Source organism: Odocoileus virginianus, chromosome 27, assembly GCF_023699985.2.
Source record: "Odocoileus virginianus isolate 20LAN1187 ecotype Illinois chromosome 27, Ovbor_1.2, whole genome shotgun sequence".
NCBI classification, from domain to species: Eukaryota; Metazoa; Chordata; class Mammalia; order Artiodactyla; family Cervidae; genus Odocoileus; species Odocoileus virginianus.
The window spans coordinates 33,467,218-33,494,258 of record NC_069700.1 but is presented as its reverse complement, the minus strand read 5'-3'; the positions used below and the strand labels follow the sequence as shown (position 1 = coordinate 33,494,258).

At 39.2% G+C, this 27,041-nt stretch overlaps 1 protein-coding gene across 3 annotated transcripts in view; it reads left to right on the top strand.

Moving 5' to 3' along the window:
• Nucleotides 1–27,041, top strand: part of MAPK14 (mitogen-activated protein kinase 14) — a 72,671-nt gene that overhangs the window by 14,625 nt on the left and 31,005 nt on the right. For all 3 annotated transcript variants that reach the window (XM_020875792.2, XM_020875791.2, XM_020875793.2), the window contains exons 2-3: nt 9,190–9,319; nt 15,701–15,759. In XM_020875792.2, coding sequence (XP_020731451.1) covers nt 9,190–9,319; nt 15,701–15,759 — 189 coding nt within the window. The remainder of the gene's footprint in view (nt 1–9,189; nt 9,320–15,700; nt 15,760–27,041) is intronic.

The window sequence follows — 27,041 nt, the reverse complement described above, 5'->3', positions numbered from 1 at the left end:
CAGCCTAGTAGAAATTGAAGCAGTTGTGAAAAAAAGTTTGTTTCAATAGTTTAGAAGATTTTGCAGGAGGAATTGGACCAGATTAGAAATGGCAAGTATTAACATATATGTTGCCATTCGCCAGCCATATGGCTAATGTCCCTAGTAAATCCTATCACAAATATATTTTCCTATCTGAGTGAGATTTTCATGAAAATACTGAATTTCCCTAAAAGTTTTTGAACTGTAAAGTCTGGAAGGCAAGGTAAGTGATCATTTATGTAACTTTCCCATTGTGGGCTATATGTCTATCGATAAGATTTTTCATATGTCATTTGTGTTTTAAGTCTCTGAGAGGTATTTTTTAGAAACCAAAAAGCTGGGGATTGGTCATATTGCACGAACTTGTAACAGCTGTATTAATAACATCTGGTTTTCTCCTAATCAATCTGAAAGTGTAATTGTAAGAAGCTGAAGTCCATTTAAAAATAATATATATAGTGCAAGTAGATCATTTTGTGATTTAAAGTCAGTTTTAAATCCCTCGCTATTCTGAAGAATATTTTTTAAAGTTCTTAAATGATAAACTTCAGTTTTTGCACAAAGTAGCCCTTAGTTTCATGACATTATTTCCAAAATGGAGGGTCAGAGCATAAGCATCAAAAGTACAGTGATACTTGCACACTTGTCTGAATTTAGAAGAAAGAACAAGTAGATTTCTCTAGTAGAGAGACATGTGTCAAAAAGAAATATTTCCAGTATGGTGTTTGTTGAAATTTGTGTCAAGTATAACAGGTAAAGAGAAAGTTCAGTTAGTCATCTGAATTACTTATTTAGAAGGCACATTTTGAAAACTCATTAGTTAACCTGGATTCAGTTGGAAAAGAGCCTCAAAGTGTATGGCGATGTTATCTCTTTGCAAATTATTTCTTCCCAAGTAGATATTTTAACTAATTTAGTGTATTAATGAGAATTTGTTAATTCAGTGTAACTACAGATTTTAATCGGAGAAGGAAATGGCAACCCACTCCAGTATTCTCGCCTAGGAAATCCCATGGAGGGACGAGGAGCCTGGTGGCCTACAGTCCATGGGGTCACAAAAGAATTGGACACCACTTAGTGACTAAACAACAACAGATTTTAATATATTTAAATATTTACTTCCAAAAATGAGTAAAATTGTGTTGTCTTCTTAACCATTGTTGAAAGTTCCTTTTTCCTTAACATCATTCAGGGATTAGAGAAGTTGTCTGTGACCATTAAGAAAAATTGTTAAATCACTTACGGTTCCCACAAATTACTCAAATACTTGGCAGGTGTTGCTCAGTCTTCATTCTGTTGGGGAAAAACCAAGTTGTTTTTTGAGAAAATCTTGGTACAGTTGTTTGTGCTTTCATGCTCTGTGGATGTGGGCAGTTGTCCTGCTTAGACAGCATCTCACCTTGTAAGAGGTTGTCTCTCTTTCTTTAAGTACCGGTTGACTCAGCATATTGATCTGCCTTTACCTTGTAATGCAGACACTCTTAAAGCCAGGTTCCAGTCATAGAGCATAAACACAAAGTTCCTATGTCTCTTTACCTGTCAAGAGCTCAGTTGATGGAAGTCAACTTTGGAAGATAGTCTGAGGAATATGGAGCTTATTATCTGTTTTTCTAAGATTTCTTCTTGGATTGAGTCTGTCAGAGAGCAGTATGCCTTGCTGTTTTGTCCTCTCCTTCCTGCTTTTGCTCATGAACTGTGTTTTGACCTTATGAGAGAGTCTCTGCTGATGGATACTCTTAAGTGAAGAACCATCTGAAACCCACTATTAGAATTGTGTAAGGATGTTGATTAGGACATTGTTACCACATTATATAGTGTCTCCTTCATAAACATACACAGGAGGAACTCTTCTCTGGTTTTACTACAGGAATAATTATGCCTCTCCTCAGTTCTCCCAAGTACCTGGATTGTTTTTATTATATGGTTCTTATGATTCATGTTTTAACTGGTTGTATTCTCGTTGTGATGGCTTTATTCGGCTCAGAGCCAAATTTGGGGCCCACCTCTAACGGGTATTTAGAAAGGACCTCATGATAAGCATTTGCACTAACCTCGCCCATATATAATTTCTTATTTATCTTGTTTATTTTCCCCTAATCATGTACTCCTATGTCAAATTGTACATATATCATTCTAGGCTACTTTAAATCCCTTATAAAATAAAGCTGGATATATGTAAGTAAATTTAGAAATTAAACAAAATTAGGATATTAATCTAGTAAGCCAATTTTTTTTTCAGGGAGGGGAGGCAAATATGAATAGATAACAAAACATTTAATTTTATTTAATGAATATTATTGTGTCCTAGGCAGTAGATTCATAGTCAACAGTAGATAAGTGACAATGGCGTTCTCACATTATAATAACGGTTTTTAATGAATTTTATATTTCTCCCCCTTTTTTTTAACTGTAGCAATTGTTTTTTATAAGGTGTGAATTAATTTTAGGACTTTATGACTTTACAATTGGGGGAAAAACTTACTGAACAATGTGTCCTGGATTTTAGTTTGGAGAACCTGATCTTCATAAAGATAATTCCATTTTATGATGTTGTTCATGAAAACATGGTTTTATTTGTAGTTACAGTTTTTAAAATGTGATTAAGAAGAACCTTCCCAACTATAATGCAAGTGAGTATAATAATAAAGGCAAAGCCAGTAGCTGGGATTGTCCTTATCTCAGAAAGCTTGGCATCCTGGAAAAAATAGTGAGCATTGAAATTAGATCTGAATTTGAATCCCACTGCAAGTGAGTTATATACCCTTCGGTGAGTTGTTAGTATTTATGACCATTAGTTTCTTATTTTAGAAGTAAATGATCTCACAAAGTTATCATAAGGATTAAATGAAATATTTCCCAAATAATATGTGGCATGATCAGCTATTCAATAATTTGAATTTCTTCTTCTCTAAGTGTAATAGTTATACTATATTATTGGGCATTCTTTGCTTTCATGTATGTTGCATCATCCCAGTAGTTAGATGGTTAAATTCTGTGATATCAGGTACTATGTTTAATGTTTCTTTTGTATCCACAAAAAATCTTATAAGGAGAAATTTCAGTAAATACCTAGGAAGTGATATTTTGGTAATTATGAGATACCACATCATTGACTACTTTAGTGTTTTAGTGTCACAGGAAGTAGTAAAACTTTAGAGATTAAAAATTTCCCCTTGATAAAGTAATGTATATTGAGTGAAAGTGATTTCTTTTGAAATACTTTTCATTAGTATTATTCTAAGTTCAATGTAAGATCACCAGGAAAACTTTTTCCATATGAGAAGCAATTAATAATAGTAGGACACATTTTAGAAAAGAAACAGAGTCCATACAATTAGAATATATTTTAAATGGACTGAACTGTTAAGTTGAACTTGCTTTTCTGTTATGGTATAGTGGCTAAAGAGTTCATGCTTGAAACACACACATGGAGAATCCCAGCTCTGCCATTTTCTGTCTGTGTAGATACTTTAGTCAACCTCTCATCTGTAAAGTGGAAATAATAATAATGTCTTCTTATAAAGTTGTGATGCAGGTGTTCATTCATGTAGAAATTAAAGCCAGTGCTTAACAGTAATAAACACTCAATACAAATGTAAGCTTTTAACATTAATATCAATTTCTTATTGGATGCTGTTGAACTTATAAGAATTGAGGGCCAAGTGATAAAGTTGAAGTCTTTCTTTTATATTTCATTTTTATATTTTCATTAAACATTTATTCAGACTGGACCATAAGCCAGGCATTACTGTAAGTCGTATGTAATATAGTACTGAATAAAACAGAAGACCCTTTCTGCCTGCAAGGTGCTTATGATGAGTGGAAAAGACAAACATCATCACGTCTGATATTTGAACTTTACCATGGACCAGGCCCTTTTCTAAACCTATTACAAAAGTTATCACATTTAATCCTAACAAACATACCACAGATGAGATGTAAACATTATCCTTATTTTATATATGAGGCTGAGAGAATTTAATTAACTTCCTCAAGGTTATATAGCTTCTGACTGGCAGAACTGGAATTAAAATTCAGGTATTCTTAATACCAAAGCCCCAGTCCTTATTTAACCACTCTGCTGGATGGTAGATAAACATACAGTAATAAATTGTGATTATTGAAGTTTGCAGGGTACTGATTAACCCTAGCCTTCCTTTTGCTAAATAGATACAGAAGTCAAATAGAGATAAAAATATGTACTTTTTTATTGAACAGCTGATACGAGGAATGATCTGGACAGGCAGCTCCAAGGGGCCTCTTCTTTCTTCCCCAGTGAATTGAATTTGCACACTCAGGCACAGGCAGGTCAGCTAGAAACCTGTGGCATTCCTTGCTCCTGGAGGCACCAAGAGGCTCCCCAGCAGAGGAGAGGGAGGAAGTGCTCAGCCTACAGGTAGGCTGGCAAGGCTTTGAGGTGGAGAGCTGAGGCGGATGGGTCACACAGGAGCAGTGGCCATTTTCCCAATCTCAGGAGAATCTGAGGGGTTCTGAGAGGAGTATAACTTCTTGGTACTTCCAAGAAGGAAGAAGGTCCTATTCCCTGGGTTTGTAGGAACAAGGGGAGCAGAAGAAAAAAGGACCCCTGTCCCTTCATGTAGAATAAGGAGGGTGTTGTGACAGAGCATAACTGCTTGAGGAGTTAGAATAACTCTTAGAACATCTCTTAGATACATTTAAGGCAGGGCTGGAAGGATAAGGATTCGGCTGTGGCGGGGGGCGGGTGTAGTAGAGTTGAAAGTGGGGGAGAAGAGCATCTCAGGGACCAGGGACAGCCTGTGTGAGGGGTCTAAGGAACTGAAAGGAGTCAGCATGTTCAGAACATGTTGGGGGGAAGGAAGGAGTTGCATAGGAACAGGCTGGAGTGGTTATTGGTGGTCAGGTCGCCTGAGCCTCGTAGGTTGTGACAGGAAATGTGCATTTTATTTTATATGCCCAGGACATTCCTTGAAGGATTTGAAGCAGGGGAGTGGTGTCATCTAATTTATATTTTTAAAAGATTGTATTAGGTGGCGGGGGCGGGGGGGGGGGGGAGTACATTGTGTGTGACGTGCTCAGTTCTGTCTAACTGCGACCCCATGGGCCATAGCCCATCAGGCTCCTCTGTCCATGGGACTTCCCAGGCAAGAATACTGGAGTGGGTTGCTATTTCTGATCAAAAGCACGCCTCCTGTGTCTCCTGCATTAGCAGGGGAATTTTTTTTTTTAATACCACTGAGCCACCTGGGAAGCTTGGAGAGTCCTTTAAAAGGGGATAAAACAGGAGGAGGGAGATGAGTATTGGAAGACGCTCTGCTGAGGAGTGTGACTTGGACCAGGACGGAAGCCCTGAAAATGCAGAGAAGTTGAATTTGAGGTGTATCTTGGAGGTGGAAACCACAAGACTTTCTGATGGATTTGGGTGGGGCCAGGAGGTTGGGGGAAAAGGAATAATAGTTAAAATGACACTTGAAATGTCTAGCTTGAGCAACTGAATGGGAAAGTCTTATTTGTTGAGATAAAGGAGGCAGGGAGAGGAACAGTTCTGGGTGTTCTGAACTTGGCTAAATTTAAGTTGTCCAGCTAGGTAGTCAGGTTCTGAGAAGAGATTTCAGTGGGAAACATAGATTTGGGAGTTTTCAATATGCAGATGGCATTTAATTTAAAGTCATGGGTGTAGATGAGAACATCTAGGAGAACATAGAAGAGAGAAGAGAAGAGGGCCTGGTACTGTGTCCTAAAGAACTCCAGCATGCAGAGTCTGAGTAGAGGAACCTTAGAGAAGGAGCTACTGTGGGAGTCATAGAAAACCATTAGAGCGACTTCCCGGGGGGGCCAGTGGCTCAGGCTTCACACTTCAGTGCAGGGGGCCTGTTTGAACCCTGGTCAGGGAACTAGACCCCACATCCCATAACTAAGAGTTCTTACGCCACAACTAAAGATCCCAGGTGTCCCAATGAAGACCTGGTGCAGCCAAATAGATAATACATAAATATTTAAAAATTAATAAATACTATAAAGAAAAAGCCAGTAGAATGTCCTGACAGGGACCCTAGGTTAGAGTTGTTTAGAGGAAGGGAAAGTGTTAACCATGTCAGTTGCTCATACAGAAAAGTGGCCGTTTGGTAACCATGTCAGTTGCTAATACAGAAAAGTGGCCATTTGGTAATAGAGGTCATTAACGACCTGAAAAGAGTGGTTTCAGTGGAGTGGATTGAGGAAAGAACGGAAGCAGAGGAAATAGTGCTTCGCAAACCGTAAGATGTGTGTGAATTACTTGGAGATCTTGTCAAAATGAGATTCTACTTTGGGGCCTGAGACTCTCCATTTCTAAAGACCCCCCAGATAGTGCAGTGCTGCTGGTTCATGAAGTACCAGAGGTATAGACTAGTGGTCCTCCGAGTTCACTGTGTGTTAGAATTATGTGGTCAGCTTGGTAAAAAAATAGGATTCAGAGTTTCTGATTCAGTAGTTCTGGGATGTCACCTGAGCATTTACATTTTTTATAAGTTCCTGGGTGGCATTGATGCTGCTAGTCTAGAAATCACACTTTGAGAACTGCTGGGGAATTTTAACTGTAATGGGGAGGTTTCAAGGGAAATTTTTTGTTTGTTGAGGATGAAAAATAACTGCGCATACTTACACTGGTGAGAATGATCCAGGAGAAGAGGATAAAGAGAAAAAGGGAACAAAGGAGTGAATTCCTTGAGAATATGAGGGAGGATGGCACCAAAGCATGTATTGAGGTCTTGGATTTTTGTAAGAAAGGGAGTGTGTCCTTAGTCACAGAACGAGAAAAAGCAGAGAAGATGGGTCCCAGTGTAGATAGGTATGTAGGTAGATTTACTGGGAGACAGATGGAGCTCCCTTTTGATGTTTTCTATTTTCTCATTGAAGGCAAGAGCAGCTCCTGAGGGAGGAGGGTAAGTGGAGGTTTGAGGAGAGAGATGGTGTCAGATGGAGTTTGAGTAGAAAAATGGACTTAATAAAAAAGTGGCAGCATTGGGAGCCTTATTTGTGATTAAGTTCAGAAATTAAGAACGAAACCATTCTGTATGATTGTGCATTCTTTTTTCTTCAACCACAGTTTTTGGATTCTTGACAAGGAGAATAAATAGTTAAGATCAGCCTAAGTTAGAGTTTATCTGGGTGAGTATATCAGAGGGGGTACGGAGTTTTATAAGAGAATACAGTCTAAGGCAGGCAAGAAGGGAAATGAAGACGGGAGGGCTGAAGGATAGAAACAGTCAATGAATTGTTGTAGTCAGGATACAAATAAGCTAATAGGAGCAAACTAAAAGGCATAGGAAGTTTGTGATGTCATTCTCCATATTGTAGGCAGGCAGCTTTTGGTGGTGATAGAGGGCCCAGGGTGTGACCCTGGAGGTGGAGCTTGGGTGACCTTGGACAGGGTGGAGTTTCCTGGAGAGGCCAGGAAACCAAGAGGCCAGGAAGTTGCCTGTACCCTCCACCTGGATGCTGAGGTTGCCAAGAATGATGACAGAAGTTGGGAGGGGAGAGAGACTTTGAGATAGGAACTAACTTTTTGGTGAGTGATGGAAAATTCCAAGTGAGTGCATAACAGCAACTGAGAGGGAAGGATGGTGGTGAGCAGGAGCTTTTGTAAATCAAAGGGAAAGTCATGGTCTGGAAGTGGAAACAGTTGGCAAAGAGAACACCTACCCCCCACCTGCTAGCCGCGAGGCGCCTGGGATACGAGAGAGTCCACTCTAAGGCGTGGCTGTCAGAGAAGTGTCTTCTAGGGACAGCCTAGTTCTGTTAAAGCAAGGAGATGGAGGAAAAGTTCGGAAGTTGAAGATTTACCAGAGTTTATTACACACTGGGAATTGAAAGGCAGGGACAGAGTATAAGCATTTAGGAGCGAAGGGAGGGGAACTTCTGGAGCCATTACATAGTCATATGGCAGAGTTTGGTAAGAATAGATAATCAGAAAGTCTTGAATGTGCAGATTAGAGATTGAGATAAACAGGAGAGTGAGACATGATGGAATTAGCCTGTACAGTCTCTAAAAATAATTAAGATACACTTCATGTTTCTTGCTGTATCTGTCCTGTGTGGTCTAGCCTTTGCCTATATCTCTGATCTTACTCTTTTCCAAGCTCCCCATATTCCCTATGCTCTGTCTACACAGGCTGTTTCTCCTGTCACTCCAGCATGCCCTTGCTCTTCTGAGAGGCAGCATAGCAAAGTGGTTGATAGCAGGAGCTCAGGGTCCAGCCTTCCTGCCCTCTTTCGAGATTTGTGATTGTGGGCAAGTTATTTAACCTCCCTGTGCTTCAGTTTCCTTATCTGTAAATGGGAATGATAATAAAGACTCAGTAAACGTTAATATTAATAATAGTTTTCTGCTTGAGGCTCTTTTCCCCTTATCATTCACTTCCCTCAGCTCAAATGTACTTCCTCCAACATCATAGGTAATGTAGCTTAGCTCCACCAGCTTTCTGTCGCTCTTTATCCCATTATTCTGTTTTAGTTAGTCATAGCATTTATCACTATTTGAAATCTATTTTATTATTCTGCTCTTCCCCTCTCCCCCTATTCCCTGAGGTCAGAGATATTACCGACTGTTACCTGAGCTTCTAGAAAGTGTCAAATACTTTGTATTTCATAAAGAAATTTTTATGCCAACTCACTGTCCTGAAAACATGGTGGTTTCCAAGGTCTCTGATCAGGCAGCATTTGGTGGCAAAGAGACAGTGAGGCCTCGGCCAAGGAGATGGATGGAATCCAGCTCTTTGTCCCAATCTATTGGCTCATCTAGATCAGGTGGCTGCCTATTTTTGTGTTATTGGGACACAGCCACATCCATTTAAAAATTTATTATCTGCTGCTTTCCAGTTCCAACCATGGAGTTGAGTTGTTGAGACAGAGACCCTACGCCTCACAAAGTTTAAAATACTTACTCTCTAGCCCTTCACAGAAAAAGTCTGCTGATCCTTGATTTAGATGTGTAGGAAAAAAAAGATAAGAAGGAAACACCAAAAATGATTAACAGATTACTTTGCTTAGTGGGCTTATAGGTCATTTTAAGTTTTATTTTCAGTTATTTTGTATTTTATTATAAGCCCATTTAATTTAGAAATCAAATAGCCTTATAAATGCTAATTTTGATATAATTAGAGAACATTTAATGAATTTTTTATGGTTTTCTTTTTTTTTTTCCCTTAGTGCTGCTTTTGACACGAAAACTGGGTTACGTGTCGCAGTGAAGAAGCTATCCAGACCATTTCAGTCCATTATTCATGCCAAAAGAACCTACAGAGAACTGCGGTTACTTAAACATATGAAGCATGAAAATGTAAGTTATTAATTCAAGGCAGAATAAATTCTGCTGTTTAATAGACTAGAAGAATTGTGTTTTAATTACTGCAAGTGGAAATGCATTAGAGTACATTAAACTTTGGACCATCCTTATACTGGGGTGTTAGAGGCCACTGCTTTATGTCATGTAGCTACTGAAAGACTTGGGATGAAATTGGTACATATTCCTGGAGTTTGAGTTTTACTTAAAGATTTTTACAGGGAAAGCCTATAAAATTTTTTTAAATAAAAATGAGTATTATGAGATAAAGCAAAATTCACAAGGATTTTTAAGAGAAAGTACTACAAGGAAGTTTTGTATTCTTGTTTTACTTAGGACTATATTATCAGAGTATGGGAATCCATGGTATTTTGTGGTGTTATGGGTGTTTTCAATGGAGAAGTTTGAGAAAGAGTGCCTTAGGTTCACTGAATGGGTTTTATTTTCTAGATAATTTAATATTATAATTTTTCCTCTGAATCTTCAAAAGACAGCTTTTCCAGATTCAGGTATTTTAATAAATGTGACACAGACATTGTTTAAGTTAAATATAATGTTTTCTTTGCTGTCAGTTTGGAAATTTGAAAACAAAGCCATCCTGCAAAGGAGGGGCTTGTAAATCCTAATAGCATAAATAAATGAATGCAGTTGGATTATTAGAGGAAAGTGAGAAAAAAAAATTGACTGAGGACACTTATTTTCCATTTCAAAATCAAGTTTAAAAAGATTTATGTGATTGCTGTATGAAAGAAATTGTAAAATTTGTAGCATTTTAGAAATAGTGGCCATAGAGATTTTAGAATCATTTGACCCAATTGATGGTTACTGTGTAGGAAAAAAAAATCACAATCTAAAAATTACCTGGCTATTCAGACTTTTTTCTGTTTCAATTATTGAATTTTTTTGTCTTCAGAGTAAGAAAAATGTATCAAAATACATTGGTTTCACAAAGTGCAGATTTCTTCTAAATTGAGAGCATGGTGACTTAAATTTGGAGTTGGATTATGGATTCTGCTTATTTATTTTCATGTTTTAATTGCGTACTGTGAGAAAGTCCTGTTTTCCACAGACAGCTTCCTTTCCTAGGTGTAGTTTTATATGAGCTTCATGTGCAAACTTGAATTTTTAAAAAGTTCAGTGCAGAGCTGCAGCCTTCCTAATCAGTGACATGTTTATAAGAAGCTGAAATATGTGGAAAGAGCTGGCTGGAGAAGCTTCATTCCGAAGTCTGCATAAAATCAAGGTGGCCTGGCAGCTTAACTGATGGGTTTACATATGGTTTTTAACACAGTTGATTATGTATGCTGTTTTTCATTACACGTTAATAAATGTGACAGAGACACTGTCATAGCTTTTTAAATATAAAGAATACTTTGAAAATGGAATGCAAGCCAAATATTTATGGAACCCCAAAGCACCTCCAAGAGGCCCCAGGATCCCACTGATGTTGCCTATGCTAATTTAAGACCGTCTAGTTTTAGAAGATTACCAGCACTATAATTTATTGTTCTGCTTTATTTCATGGTCATTTTAAGCCAGTGTTTATGGCAAAAAATTATTTTGGGTTATCTGAATCCATGCCTTGGCTTTTCTAATGATCACTAAAGCAACCTTATTTAGTATTTTCTATTCTAATTTTCTGTTCTGAGATCCTTTGAAGTGTGTCTTGTATGATATTGGGCTGGTTACATTTGGGCCATTCTGTGTTTGTAGAAATGAAGGGGCCACGGTGATAGGATGCAATTACAAGTTTAATTGAGGATTTTAAGAGGAATTCCTTTATCTTCTTCTTTTTCTTTCATTTTTTAAAAAATAACTGTTCTGGGCCACTGTCCCACGCTTTAGCTCACTGTTAGGCCTCCATCAACAGCAGCAGCAACAGCAACTTAAAACTCTTGAAAAATTTAAGTATTGCTACCAAATAGAATTTTTAGGTGCCAGCTATACAAATGGTCTTTTACACAAAAATGCCTCTGACTTACAATTCATAGTTTATCTTATTTATATTATTAGTGATAATGAATGGCATATACAGTTTTCGTATGGATTTACAAGAGCTAGAGGATGTCCTCTATGAGTTGTAAGAGTTACTCACAACAAACTTAACTTGGCCCATTCCTGACTGAACTTTTGACCTTGATCTCATTAACACTTGGTCTAAGGCAGATTAAAGGGAAGCAGCCTGCTGGCTGCATCCTTTTGCTAAGTTATTATTGCCTGGTTAAGGGCCTGGAGATCTGTGCATTTTAAAATTTAAAAATGATTAAGGGAATCCTTTTATAAATTTTATTTGGGAGTCTTAGATTTAATCTTACTATGATAGAGCAAGTGGTTTTTGTGTTTTGTGTTAAACACATTAAATATTGTCTTTGGTCACTGAGCTAAAGTGATTTTTGAGTTGTGTCAGTTTAATAAAGATGTATAACTTCTGTCTGTTAACTTTTGGATCATTATAGAACAGTGATTCAGATATCTCTGTCATCAGAGATATTTGCTGATTATTTGCATTATAAATGTCTTTTTAAAGTATTTAATTCCTAAAGTGTCTGAAAGCATATAGTGGCAGAAAAAGTAAGGAAATAGGCTAAAATATAATTTGAATTACAAGCAAATTTCCATTTAAAAAATGAGAAATGAATTGATTATGGAATGTTCCCCTGATCTACTTTAATGCTGGGAAACTTTTGTTTCATAATATTTTCTTACGATTAATACTCCATAAATATGACGAACATTTCATGGAAAGATGGGCACAGTAACAGAAATGGCAAGGACCTACCAGAAGCAGAAGAGATTAAAAAGAGGTGGCAAGAATACACAGAAGAACTGTAGAAAAAGGTCTTAATGACAGATAACCACGATGGTGTGGTCACTCACCTAGACCCAGACATCCTGGGCTTGAAGTCAAGCGGACCTTAGGAAACATTACTACCAACAAAACTAGTGGAGGTGATGGGATCCCAGCTGAGCTTTTTAAAATCCTGAAAGATGCTGTTAAAGTGCTGCACTGAGTATGCCAGCAAATTTGGAAAACTCAACAGTGGCCACAGGACTGGAAAATTTCAGTTTTCATTACAATCCAAAAGAAGGACAATGCCAAAGAATGTTCAAACTACTGTACAATAGTGCTCCTTTCACATGCTGGCAAAGTAATGCTCAAAATCCTTCAAGTAGGCTTCAGCAGTATATGAATCAAGAACTTCCAGATGTACAAGCTGGATTTAGAAAAGGCAGAGGAACCAGAGATCAAGTTACCAACATCCATTGGATCATAGAAAAAGCAAGGGAATTCCAGAAAAACATCTGCTTCATTGACTATGCTAAAGTCTTTGACTATGTGAATCACAACAAGCTCTGGAAAATTCTTAAAGAAATGGGAGTACTAAACCACCTTACCTGTTTTCTGAGAAACCTGTATATAGGTAAAGAAGCAACAGTTAGAACCGGACATGGGGCAATGGACTGGTTCAAAATTAGGAAAGGAGTCCGTCGAGGCTGTATATTGTCACCCTGCTTGTTTAACTTATATGCAGAGTACATCATGTGAAATGCCAGGCTGGATGAATCACAAGCTGAAATCAAGATTGCCAGGAGAAATATCAACAACCTCAAATGTACAAATGATACACCACTCTAATGACACAAAACAAAGAGGAACTAAAGAGCCTCTTGATTAGGGTGAAAGAGGAGAGTGAAAAACCTGGCTTAAAACTCAGCTTTCAAAAAACCAAGATCATGGCATCTAGTCCAATCACTTCATGGCAAATAGTTGTGGAAAAGTGGAAGCAATGTCAGAGTTTATTTTCTTGGGCTCCAAAATCACTGCAGATGGTGACTGCAGCCATGAAATTAAAAGACACTTGTTCATGAGACAAACCTAGATAGCATATTAAAAAGCAGAGACATAACTTTGCAGACAAAGGTTAAGCTGTGATTTTTCCCATAGTCATGTAAGGGCGTGAGTCTAGTTGCTAAGTTGTGTCTGACTCTCTTGCAACCCCGTAGACCGCAGCCCATCAGGCTACTCTGTCCATGGGATTTCCTGGGAAAGAACACTGGAGTGGGTTGCCATTTCCTTCTCCAGGGGATCTTCCTGACCCAGGAATCGAACCTGCATCTCCTGCATAGGAGGTCGGATTCTTTACCACTGAACCACCAGGAAAGCCCACAATGAGTGTGAGAGTTGGACCATAAAGACAGCTGAGTATTGAACAATTGATGGTTTTAGTTGTTCCACAGTATGTGGGATCTTGCTGGATCAGGGATCAAACCCATGTTTCTGGCATTGGCAGGTAGATTCTTTATCACTGAGTCACCAGGGAAACCCAATTGAAAAACAATTGAGGACATGAGAATAGTCATATGTTAAGTCACAAGGAGGAATATAAAAGTATACATAGTATTACTCCAGTTTAATTTATGTACATCAGAAAAATCGAAGTATCTCAAAATATTAGTGTTAGTGATAATGGATAGTGCTATTGTAGATAATTTTGGTTTTCTTATGTCTGGTTGTCTGAATAAGATGATGATTGATAACTATCTTTCCTTTGGAAAAAGATGCAAAGACTTTCCAGGGCCTTTTTTTAGTTTGTTTCTCTTTTGGGTTCAGCCTGTAATAGAAATTGGTTTTAAAAGTTGGTATTTGGTTGAATGGCATAACTTTCTGATTAGAAGTACTCTTTTTCATGATAATATTTCGAGTGTTAGTATATTTTACTTTTAGAGCTGTTTATTTAGCTTGGTTGGTTAGAGCAGCATGCTAATCTGCGGTTATGGGTCAGTTTTCATGAAGGCCATTTAGCTCTTGTATGTTTCACTTCCAGATACTCTTCAATCTTGCTTGGCATATTACACATGAATTATGTGTCTTGCTTGCCCTCTTAGTGCCTAGATTTGTAGAAATGAGTCGTCTGGGTTTCAGGAGGAACTGGGGAAGAGGGGTATGGTAAATGTGGATTGAATGAGTGAAAGGCACTCAGTCGTGTCCGACCCTGGGACCCCATGGACTATATAGTCCAGGAAATTCTCCAGGCCAGAATACTGGAGTGGATAGCCATTCCCTTCTCCAGGGGATCTTCCCAACCCAGGGATTGAACCCAGGTCTCCTGCATTGCAGGTGGATTCTTTACCAGCTGAGCTACCAGGGAAGCCCAAGAATACTGGGGTGGGTAGCCTGTTCCTTCTCCAGCAGATTAATCAGCATAAATCCATGACCAGAAAAACTGCTCAAAGACAGTAGGTTACTGCATATTAAGTAGCTCTTTGTTTTATCTTTGTGTAAAGTTAGCTTTTTTTTCCCTTCCATTTTTATAGTCTGATCTAAATACCTGATACTGATTAAGGGACTTACCCTGGGACTTCTCCTAGTGGTCCAGTAGTTAAGAATCTGCCTGCTAATGCAGAGGACGTGGGTTTCATCCCTGATGAGGGAAGATTCCACATGCCGCGAGACAACTACGCCCGTGCGTCACAACTACTGAGTCCTCGATCTGCAGCCCGCGAGCCACAGCTGCTGCAGTCTGAGAGCTCAAGGGCTTCTTGTTGCTCTGCAACAGGAGAAACCACTGCAGTGAGAAGCCCAGGTACTGCCACCAAGTGTAGCCCCTGCTTGCTGCAACTGGAGAAAGCCCACCCGAAGTAATGAAGACCCAGTACAGCCATAATAAATAAATTAATTTTTAAAGTATATATTTATTTATTTGGCTGCATTGCGCCTTAGTTGAGGCATGCGGGATCTTTTGCTGTGGCTCCAGGGCTCAGTTGCCCCACAGCACATGGGATCTTAGTTCCCCAACCAGGGAACAAACCCGAGTCCCCTGCATTGGAAGGCAGGTTCTTAACCACGGACCATCAGGGAAGTCCCAATATATAAATTTTTAAAAAATAAAAAAATGATCTTAATATTAAGAATGTTATAAGAATAGTACCAAGAATATACTGAGAGGATATATTGGGGCTTTAAAATGTCAGTGTTGAAGATGATATAGTAATTTTTATTGAATAATAACATTTTAAAAGGAAAAATGATACTATAGCAACAACTGTAAAAGCACAACTTTTTTCTGTAATTGTTAAATTATTAGTGCATGTGTAAGTTGAGTCCTAAATCTTTTTGCTTCCTGATAAACTAATGGCTACATGTGACTAAATTCTAAAGACATGAAGATCGTAATGGTTTATTATGAAAAGTGATGTTCGACAAGTAAGAGCAAAAGCACAATTTGGGTAAAAAATGAATTGGAATCATTAAGTATATGAGGATGTGACGTTATTGAACTAGGAGCAGGATTTAATAGGAATTATTTCCTGTTAAAGTGACTGAGGCCTTATGGATAAGTTCAATATTTGCTGTTTGATTTTTATGTTTTGTTACAGGTGATTGGTCTGTTGGATGTTTTCACACCTGCAAGGTCTCTGGAGGAATTCAATGATGTGTGAGTAAATCTTTTATGTTTGCCTTCCTCAGCTAGTATTTGAAGATTACCAGCCCATCTTTACTCCTGAACCTCTTTGCAGTATTAGATTTAGATTCTTTATTCCTGTCACCCAACTCTTCTGGGGGATGGGGGATGGATACAGAAGAGTGTATTTGGTTGATATATATTCATATTTTCATCATCTCAGGCACGTTGTGCCCTATTTGGAGAGACAGTGGTGGATCCTGGCAAGAGTTCCATGGAGAAGAGTACAGGGAGTTTTGAGCATGATTTTTATTCTCAAATCGCCTGTCCTAGCTTTTAAAAGGACATGTTTACATCAGGAAATGTAGTGGAGCCCGGTTCCATATCGTTTCTTCCATTTCTTTTATCCTATGGGAAATACAGGCTGATCTTTGAAGTACTGGATTTCTGTTCAGGGACAAGTTCAGACAGCTGATAGATAGTGCTGATTGTCCCAGTTTTGTGACCATCTCCATTATTTTATCCTGGGACACCTGGAAAGCAGGGCCTGAGATTCTCAGGAACCAATAGTCAGGGTCTAGGGAAAATGAAATAGGGAGGGAGAGAAAGCTGCTATGAGGATACGTTATTAAGTTGGTCACCATTGTGAGCGCCTGGGATGAAAATTACCAAGGTCTTATAGAAAGCTGTATGGAATGCAGCTCAGATGGAGAGCATTTACTTACTGGCTCCTGACTCCACTGGCAAGAGTGCCCTCACCTGGGGCAGTAATGTTCTCACATGCCCAGGATGCACATGTGTGTGTGCAAGATAAGAGTCCAGAAGGTGTTGTGGAGTTCCGCCTGTGTGAGTTCTCTATTGTTCCTTTTCCGAAATCTGAATTGGCATACCTTCCTCTGGTCCCCAATTCACAGATACGCTATACCATAAGAGAGAAGGAACACCTTGAGTTCAGAGTTAACACATTTTGTCCTATTGAAAGTTTGGTATTACTGGAAAGGATGACTGTGGTGAGAAATTGCAAGTCCTGGCTGCCCTTCACAGCCTCTCCTCTCTGTTGACACCAAGGATGAACTTAGCTCCACCCATCCTGAATTCAGTTTCTCCTTCCCTTATCCTAGGCCAAGTGCCTGTTTCCCGGAGAGCAAGCTTAGCGAGTGGGGGAGATAAACTATGTTTGAGCTTGTGTGTTCTGTCTAATGAAAGGGGAAAAGAAATGTAGAATATTAATTAGAAAGGGAAGGAGGAAAGGTAACAAAAAATTTCCCACCACTTGAGGTTAGTTGGAATGTGATATGCCTGAGAGTAGACAATGAGGAAAGGGGAGTCCGGTCTAAGTGCAAGAACTCCCACCCACATTAGCCTCAATCCTGCTGATGAGAATTTGAGACTCAAGCAAAGTCGGGGAGGGGGGGGGCGGGGGTGGGTAGGAGATAATAACCAAGAACATCTGGGCTTCCTGAGCCCTGCTTGACATTACTATGGAGGCCTCCAAAGCCTCCTTACTAGATGCTACCCAGGCAGAGACACGGGTGTTGCAGGTTGTTGAGTCCTGCTGTATACTGTGCTTGGAAAAGAGAGTATTGCAGTGCTGCTTTTTTTTTTTTAACATTAATTAATTTTTACTTTTTTGAGGAATTAATTTTTTAGAGCAGCTTTAGGTTTACAACAAAATTGAGAGCTTTCCCCATTATCAGCATCACTCAACAAGAATAGTATATGTATATATATTTTTTTACCAAGAATGAAGCTGTTTGACACGTCATAATTACCCAGAGTTCATAGTTTATTGTAGGAGTCATTCTTAGTATTGTACATTCTATGGATTTAGACAAATACATAATGTCATACCATTATAATATGTTACAGTGTATTCTCACTGCCCTAGGAATGGTGCTTTTTTATATTCTACGTGTGGAAAAATTGCTAAAGTATTAATAATATACTTGGAAAACATTTGAATCAGGATTGAGCTCTAGCTCAAAATGTTAGGTGCAATGAGGATTGAATTTTTTTTTTTTTTTTTAAGAAAGGAATTGATTTGTTGACCTGGGCTAATGCTGTATTTTGCCTCTCTGGGGCGTACGAAATTGGATTATGAACCTGTTTTTCCTGTGTCAACAGGCATATAAGGCTTTTGTCTTTGAGAGGTGAAGTTTTATCCATTGCAGGGCCTGTTGGCTCTTTTATCCATTTGAAGGCCCACTGACTACAAGCATACCCGTTGAACAGAAGTTGCATTTATTTCTTCATTCATTCAACAAATACCAAGCAGGAATCGATTCTTTCTACTTAACAATAGCTAGGTTCTGTTTACTTATTAATTTCCAGCTTTATTGAGATATAACTGACATACAACACTGTGATTTGGGTCATGATTCTTTATAAACAAGATTTTAGTTTATTTGTTGGGAGCAAATCTCAGGACTATGTGTTGAATACTTGCTGAGCAGAGTGTTAGAACAGAGCTCATGATAATCAGAAACACTGGTCTTTTCCCTGATGAATCAAAATCTTGTTGGGGGAAATAAGTTAAAAACACTTTGGGAATCCGTTTATCAGTTTGTACGGCACCATAGATGTCAGGCGAGTGTATGCTCCTCGGTCTTTGTCTCGTCCCAACAAAGGTTTGGAGTGACGGACATTACAGCCCCCTCAGCGCGTCACAGCTCTCGGGTCTTGGACAGACCGTGTTATAGCTCTTAAATAAATCAGTGTTACAGCTCAATGTTACAGCTCTATTTTATTTAGATAAGAGCAGGAAAATCCATCTTCAAGGCATGAGGGCACGTCGATCCAAAGACGCGAAGAGGAGAGCACCACATTGTGCGGGGGAGAGAGAGAGACAGAGAGAGAGAGAGAGTGTACGCACGCGTGGGAGAGAGAGAGAGAGAACCCTTTGGCTCCTCTTTTTATATGTTTTTTTCTTCCCCCTGGGCCTGTCCTATGCAAATTGGGCTTAGGCAGGAGCGCTGTTCTACCTGAAGTCCTCACTCTGGTCCTCGGACCTTCCTTTGACCTTCCTCTGTTCTATATTCGAGGGCTTTTCCCTTCCTTGTCTTTTAGCCACTGCCATTTTGGACTCCTTTTCCCTATTCTCACTACCTAACAAGTTGGCTATAAGACCTTGGACAAGTCACTTTGCCTCTCTGGGTCCCAGTTAATGTCTGTGTAAAATAATGAAAATTGGGGTGGTTCTCTTCTGAAGTGTTTTCAATCCCAGAGAATCTCTGAAAATATAATGATGAACCTAAGGGATATCTTTTGGGAAATGTTTCATTGTTATCTTTTTATGATGTATGTATCACTGAGAAGAAAATCAGTGCTTTTTTAAGACTGGGGTTATTTCAGGTTTTTCCAAAGTCATTTCGGAATTTGCACAAGAGGTCAAACATCTTCACTGACAGTTGTAGAGTGCAAATTTAAATACTTTTAGAAAGCTTGCCTAACCTAGGCTCGGTGTTTGGCAGCACAATACCTGCACTTCCTAAACGCTGTCAAATGCACATTAAAATAACATAAACAAAGACCCAGTGTTCTGGCCAAATCAAACAGGCTGAAGGCTCAAATGATTCTGCAGGCTGCCATGTTTAGAGCAGACAGTGATTTTGAACAAGAATTTTCTGTGCTAATTAAAATCTCAATTTTGCATATTTATAGTTGGCTTTAAATCATGTCTTGTGTGTATCTGTCCCTTTACATTTCAGTCAGCAGTTTTTTTATCGTATACTTCAACTTTTTACTGAATTTTAAATTTCTGGTTAATTTAGGCACCCTATGTACTTTAATTTGTAAGACTATACTTTTGAGAAAGGAATCATAAACAGGTAGTGAGTTTTGATCATTATAAACAATGTTCAGTTACTGAATCTGATAGATAGACCTGGCATTTAGAAAATGTGGCATTAAAAGATGAGTACTCCAAGTTGTTCTTGACTGCCATGTGATGTGGTTGTACAGATCACAAAATTTTATAAGATATAGCTAGATATTTCTAATGACTAGATATCATTTAGACATTTCTGTTTGCTTCTTGATGGTAATAGTTAGCAGGAGGTGGCATGTATATACCTTAGTGAAGTCACTCAGTTGTGTCCGACTCTTTATGACCCCATGTAGCCCACCAGGCTTCTCCATCCATGGGATTTTCCAGGCAAGAATACTGGAGTGCGGTGCCATTTCCTTCTCCAGGGGATCTTCCTGACCCAGAGATCGAACTCGGGTATCCCGCATCTCAGGCAGACTCTTTTCTGTCTGAGTCACAAGGGAAGCCCTGTATATGCCTTAGGCATTCTGCAAATATTTACTTGCCAATAGAAATCCAGAATCTTGAAATAGCCGGTATTAGAATGTAACCCATAGAGTCAGCTGCAGCTTTGTGCTGCAGTGACATTGCCTCTTCTCAACTGTCGTGGTTCTCTGATCAAGTTTACTAGACAGTGTGCTCGCTTCAGCAGCACATATACTAAAAAAGTTTACTAGACAATGAAGAGTTTTGGACTCTTAGTGTAAACAACTCAAGGGTTAGGTTAAAAACAGTCTTTGCCTACTATTTTCTGCCATTTTCCCCCTTGTTTTACAACTCCCCATCCAGGGTTTGTTTACCCCCGCCTTGTTACAGTTCCTTATCTCTGCTTGGTTTGTGAAAAGAGGTGTGGAAGTGAGATTTTAGATTCCACTGTGATTGAGCAGAAGACCTGTGACAGGGTCAGCCAGCAGCCATTGTTTCAGTGAAAGCCAATGGACAGATAATTACCTAGTTTATTTAGCCTTCCACTAACTGAAAATGATTGTTCGACCACTAGGTGTAGCCTTTTATATCAGTGTAAAAGTTGCTGATTGTACTGAATAGGTAAAGGATATTTTAGATTTATATTTAAGTACTCATTCTATGGAGAATGTAGCAAATAAACATGATCCTTAATGATAGATTGAGACTCCTGTTAATTGGAGAGAAGAACAATTTAAATGACCAAACACAATACAGTGTGGTAGTTCTGAAAGATCCTGCATGATGTTTGCTCCTGTACACTCTCCGACCTCATCCAGTACTTTCCCCACTCACTCTCTCCATTCCAGCCACTCTGGCTTCTCTATTCTTCCCTGAATACAGACGTCCACATTCTCAGTAGGACCTTTGCCCGGGTTTCTAATGTTGACTTCAAACACTCTCCCCACATATCCACATGACTGGCTCCTTCATTTCCTTCAAGACTGTGAAAGGTCATTTCATCAGAAGCTTTTTTCCCCCCTTACCATCTTAGCTGAAATATTACACTGTCGGGGCCTACTCCTTATGCTACTTTGTTCTTAGCAGATTTTATCATCATGTATTTGTTATTGTCTGTCTGCTCCCTCTAGCTTGCAAGCTCTGTTATTAGAGCAGGGAGTTTATTTTCTTTCTTGTTGAGTCTTTAGTAGTTACAAATTTTCAGAAGTTGAGAGAGATTAACTGAATTATATAATATCACTAATAAAATTGTACATATCTTAATTCTTTTTGGCTCTAATTCTAACCGCATTTTTATTGATCCGGAGCTCTAATATTTGGATGTTTGCTGACCCTTCTTGAATAGACACGATGTCAAAACTAAAGGCGTTCAGTTGCATATGGTCTCATGAATAAGATGAAGCATAAATGCTTACCTAAAACAACTTAAAGGACAAAGTCAAATTGGCCATGTCATAGCAGTGTATGGAATATTAAGTGATCTCAGACTATGAGAGAACCTTAGTGGAGGAAAACCTCTAAAGAAGGTAATAACTGTATTTGAAGAAATAGATGAGTAAGGATTGGGTGTAGAGGTTGAAATATATTCCAGATAGTCAAAGAAGGAAATGCATAAATTATACAGAAAAAAGAGATTTCTGAGAAATGGAGGCAATTAAAGGAGTAGATAATCCTTAATTTTTCTTTTGTACTTGGATAAAAATTGTGTTACTAAATTCTGATTTTGTATGTGTGTATATGTGTGTAGCAGAGGAGAGTTGTTTTCCTAATTAGACTAATTGGCGTTATCTGCTTGGAAATAGTGCTTTCCTCCATCACTGAAAGAAATTCCTAGCCCAGTGGCTTGAACTTACAGAAATATTTATTCTTCGAAAATAGGTTGAGTGCTCAAGATAGGTAATACAGGAACAGAAACAATCTAGGATAAAGATGAATGAGTTATCTGTATTGACAGTTATATTTGAAGTTTATATCCTTATCAGAGAGGTCTGCTAAAATGAGCATAGAGAGTTGGTAAAGCATGTAGGTGTTGTTGCAGACTCACCTTTGAAATCTAAACAAATATATATCCTTTAAGAAAATACCATTCCGTTTTTGTCTGATACAATTAGTAAGATGCCCTCTTTTTCTCAGATTAGCTGTCGTAAAAAGGTAAGGCAGCTTCAAGGTCTGGCTTTTAGTTTGAGACCCTCAAGAAAGCTCTCCCTAATTAATTGCTTCATAATCCTGGGCTGTAGCCCTCCCGGTGCTCTCCAGCTCCTTGATGCCCCCTTTATAGCTCTAATCATGCGCTATTACAAGTGTGTATATGCCTTCCTCCCATCTAAACTCTGTGTCTTTTCCACTGTTGTATTCCCAGTGCTTGACAATAAGGATTTGTTGATGGAGCAGTTGAATGAATAAATAACCTTGTGCTTTCTAGTTTATGACTCGCTGTCAATCTAGTGGTCTGCATGCCCAGTGCATTCTCTTTTGACTAGCTTTTTTGTTTTATCCTGGAATATAGACCATATGGTAACATTTTGAGTGTGATTTGTTTGTTGTAGGTAATGTAGGGGGCACCTTTTCAGTAATCTCCATTTCAAATGAGGAGAGTAGTTTGTTGTGAAATAAACTGGCTAAGCTGCCTACCTGGCTGCTGGTGCTTTTACCCCTTACGTTAGAATAGTCTGGTCTGTTTACCAGATAAGATCTTTGGCATGAGTATCTCAATAAGATATGCCCTTGCCTGGTCTTACTAGTAATGCTATATGAGTTCTGGGTCATTCAATTCAGTTCAGTTGTAATTGAGTGCCTGATATCTGCTAGACAATGTTTTTAGGTACTTTAGATACTGCAGAAACAAAAAAGAGCCCTGTCCTCCTTGAACATTGTACACATAGATATCAGTAAACAAAGAGCATGTAAAAGAGGAAATTAGATAGCATTTAGCAGGCAGTAATGCTATGGACAAGAAGAAAAGTGGAACAGGGAAGAGAAATTATTGGGCGTGTGAGGGCAGGGGGAGAGATGCAATTTTAAAAGGGATGGTAAGGATAGACTATTTTACCTTTTTGTATTTCTTTTCCATGAGGATGGTCTTGATCCCTGTCTCCTGTGCAGTGTCATGAACCTCTGTCCATATTTCATCAGGCACTCTATCAGATCTAGTCCCTTAAATCAATTTCTCACTTCCACTGTATAGTCATAAGGGATTTGATTTAGGTCATACCTGAATGGTCTAGTGGTTTTCCCTACTTTCTTCAATTTAAGTCTGAATTTGGCAATAAGGAGTTCATGATCTGAGCCGTAGTCAGCTCCTGGTCTTGTTTTTGTTGACTGTATAGAGCTTCTCCATCTTTGGCTGCAAAGAATATAATTGATCTGCTTTTGGTGTTGACCATCTGGTGATGTCCATGTGTAGAGTCTTCTCTTGTGTTATTAGAAGAGGGTGTTTGCTATGACCAGTGCGTTCTCTTGGCAAAACTCTATTAGCCTTTGCCCTGCTTCATTCCGTACCCCAAGGCCAAATTTGCCTGTTACTCCAGGTGTTTCTTGACTTCCTACTGTTGCATTTCAGTCCCCTATAATGAGAAGGACATCTTTTTTGGGTGTTAGTTCTAAAAGATCTTGTAGGTCTTCATAGAACCATTCAACTTCAGCTTCTGTGGTGTGAGCGATGGTATGATCGCTCACCTAGAGCCAGACATCCTGGAATGTGAAGTCAAGTGGGCCTTAGGAAGCATCACTACGAACAAAGCTAGTGGAGGTAATGGAATTCCAGTTGAGCTATTTCAAATCCTGAAAGATGATGCTGTGAAAGTGCTGCACTCAATATGCCAGCAAATTTGGAAAACTCAGCAGTGGCCACAGGACTGGAAAAGGTCGGTTTTCATTCCAATCCCAAAGAAAGGCAATGCTAAAGAATGCTCAAACTACCGCACAGTTGCACTCATCTCACACGCTAGTAAAGTAATGCTCAAAATTCTCCAAGCCAGGCTTCAGCAATACGTGAACCATGAACTTCTAGATGTTCAAGCTGGTTTTAGAAAAGGCAGAGGAACCAGAGATCAAACTGCCAACATCGGCTGGATCATCAAAACAGCAAGAGAGTTCCAGAAAAACATCTACTTCTGCTTTATTGACTATGCCAAAGCCTTTGACTGTGTGGGTCACAATAAACTGTGGAAAATTCTTCAAGAGATGGGAATACCAGACCACCTGACCTGCCTCTTGAGAAACGTATATGCAGGTCAGGAAGCAACAGAGAACTGGACATGGACCAACAGACTGCCTCCAAATAGGAAAAGGAGTACGTCAAGGCTGTATATTGTCACCCTGCTTATTTAGTTTATATGCAGAGTACATCGTGAGAAATGCTGGACTGGAAGAAGCACAAACTGGAATCAAGATTGCTGGGAGAAATATCAATAACCTCAGATATGCAGATGACACCACCCTTGTGGCAGAAAGTGAAGAGGAACTAAAAACCTCTTGATGAAAGTGAAAGAGGAGAGTGAAAAAGTTGGCTTAAAGCTCAACATTCAGAAAACTAAGATCATGGCATCTGGTCCCATCACTTCATGGGAAATAGATGGGGAAACAGTGGAAACAGTGTCAGACTATTTTTTGGGACTCCAAAATCACTGCAGATGGTGACTGCAGCCATGAAATAAAACGATGCTTACTTCTTGGAAGGAAAGTTGTGACCAACCTAGATAGCATATTAAAAAGCAGAGACATTACTTTGTCCACAAAGGTCCATCTAGTCAAGGCTATGGTTTTTCCAGTGGTCATGTATGGATGTGAGAGTTGGACTGTGAAGAAAGCTGAGTGCCGAGAAATTGATGCTTTTGAACTGTGGTGTTGGAGAAGACTCTTGAGAGTCCCTTGGACTGCAAGAAGATCCAACCAGTCCATCCTGAAGGAGATCAGTCCTAAGTGTTCATTGGAAGGATTGACACTGAAGCTGAAACTCCAGTACTTTGGCCACCTGCGAATAGTTGACTCATTGGAAAAGACCCTGATGCTGGGAAGGATTCGGGGCAGGAGGAGAAGGGGACGACAGAGCAGATGAGATAGCTGGATGGCATCACCGACTCGATGGACATGAGTTTGAGTAAATTCCGGGAGTTGGTGATGGACAGGGAGGCCTGGTGTGCTGTGATTCATGGGGTCGCAAAGAGTCAGACATGACTGAGTGACTGAACTGAAGGATAGACCTCATTGAGTAGGTGAATTTTAAGGAAGAATTTGAGGATACAAAAATTAGACTTGTATATGTGTGGGAGAAGAGCACTCCAGGCAGAGGGAAGAGCCAGTGCAAAGGTCCTGAGGCAGAAGACTGCATGCTGTATTGGAGTTGCGGCAAGGGGGCCTGCATGGCTGGAGTAAGGAGGCCAATGTGGAGCTAAGTGAGAGCCGGGGAGAGAAGCAGATGAAGAAAGGAGGAGGATTATTGGGAACAAGATCCTGGTTCATGTGTGGGTTTATCTGCTGCTGAAAGGAATTTTGTCTTTAAGTGAAAGAGAAGCCTTTTGAGAAGAGTGAGATGATCTATTTTTCATTTTTATAGAATCACTGTATCTGCTGCTTTCACCGAAGAATCACTGGATGTATTTCAGAAGCATGTCATTACAAATTGTCAATCCTTGTGATTATTTTAAATACTTTGTTTTAATATGGATATGCTGCTTTCCCTTTCTGATAATTTCTTTGTCGAATAGGGCTGACAGAAGTAGAAATGCCAAACTATAGATTTTTTTCTACATAGGTTCTTTCTGATTGTATTATGCTTTAAAGGCGGGGGAGTGGGGGCAGTAGGGTAGGAGTCTTGACAGTTGTATGTTTTCCAAGAAGTGATTAATAAATGAAGCTCTGAAAGGGGTGCTGTCTAGAGAGTACTGGAAACCACTTATTGTAGAGTTCTGCCTTTTTGTTACAATACATTTTACTTTGAGAAATGATCATTTACGCTTTTTATAGTTATAGTTTAAGTTTAAAGGAGACCATCTTCCCAAGAAAAGTGGCAAACAGAATTTGTATCATTAGGCTGTGAAATCATATTTTCAGCCTTCAGTCTAATAAAGTCCTACTTACTTAATTCCTTTTTAAATGTGGAGGGGAACTAGATAGCTTTCCAGCTGTTGGTCGGATTTAATTATTGGAAGTGTATGAACACTGATGGGGTTTCCCAGGTGGCGCTTGCCTGCCAGTGCTGGAGTGTAAGAGACACAGGTTTGATCCCTGGATTGGGAAGATCCCCTGAAGGAAGGCATGGCAACCCTCTCCAGCATCTGCCTGGAAAATCCCCACGGACAGAGGAGCCTGGTGGGCTACAGTTCATAGGGTCGCAAAGAGTCAGACATAACTGAAGCCACTTAGCATGCACGCATGCATGAACACCAACAATAATAGGCATGTCTTGACTAAAATGTAATTAAATTTGCTTCCCAGGGACTAATACTGTAGAAATTATGTGGCATCTATTAATGCTCCTTTGGGATTGACTTATTTAAAATGTGCCTACCTATATTTTCCTCCCACTCCCTTGTTCACTACTTTTAAAAGTTGACGTGTCTTCCGTAAGCATTCGGTAACTTCTCATGACACTTGCTTTTGTCCACTGTTGCAAAATTTATTTCGAAAACCTTTCTGTATGTGATGAGTTGGAATTTGACAATTGGTTGTCTTGGATTGGTCTTCTGGGCTTCGTGGAAACAACATGTAGTGATTAGGTTAGTTCCTGCCAGACAGGTCTGCCATGAATAATGTGGTTCAGTTGGTTTGACTAGAGCCTAGCAGCAATGTTTGACAATTATTACTGTATAGACTGATTAACCTTATGTACTTACATAATGTCTTGACAGTCTCGCTGTCTGGAAATTTTAGTGATAAAATGGATGCGGTCTCTGATGGGAGGGCTTTTAAAGGGAATTACATAGTGGTGGAATATTCCAACCAAAAGCATACTCTCTCTCAGGCTGTGCAGTCAGTGGTCTTCTGACTGTATAGAATTTCTTGAGTTGTTGGTAACTATTTAAACATAATACTTAGACTTAAAATTACTATGTTTGCTTTGGTAATACTGCTTAACACCTTTCTG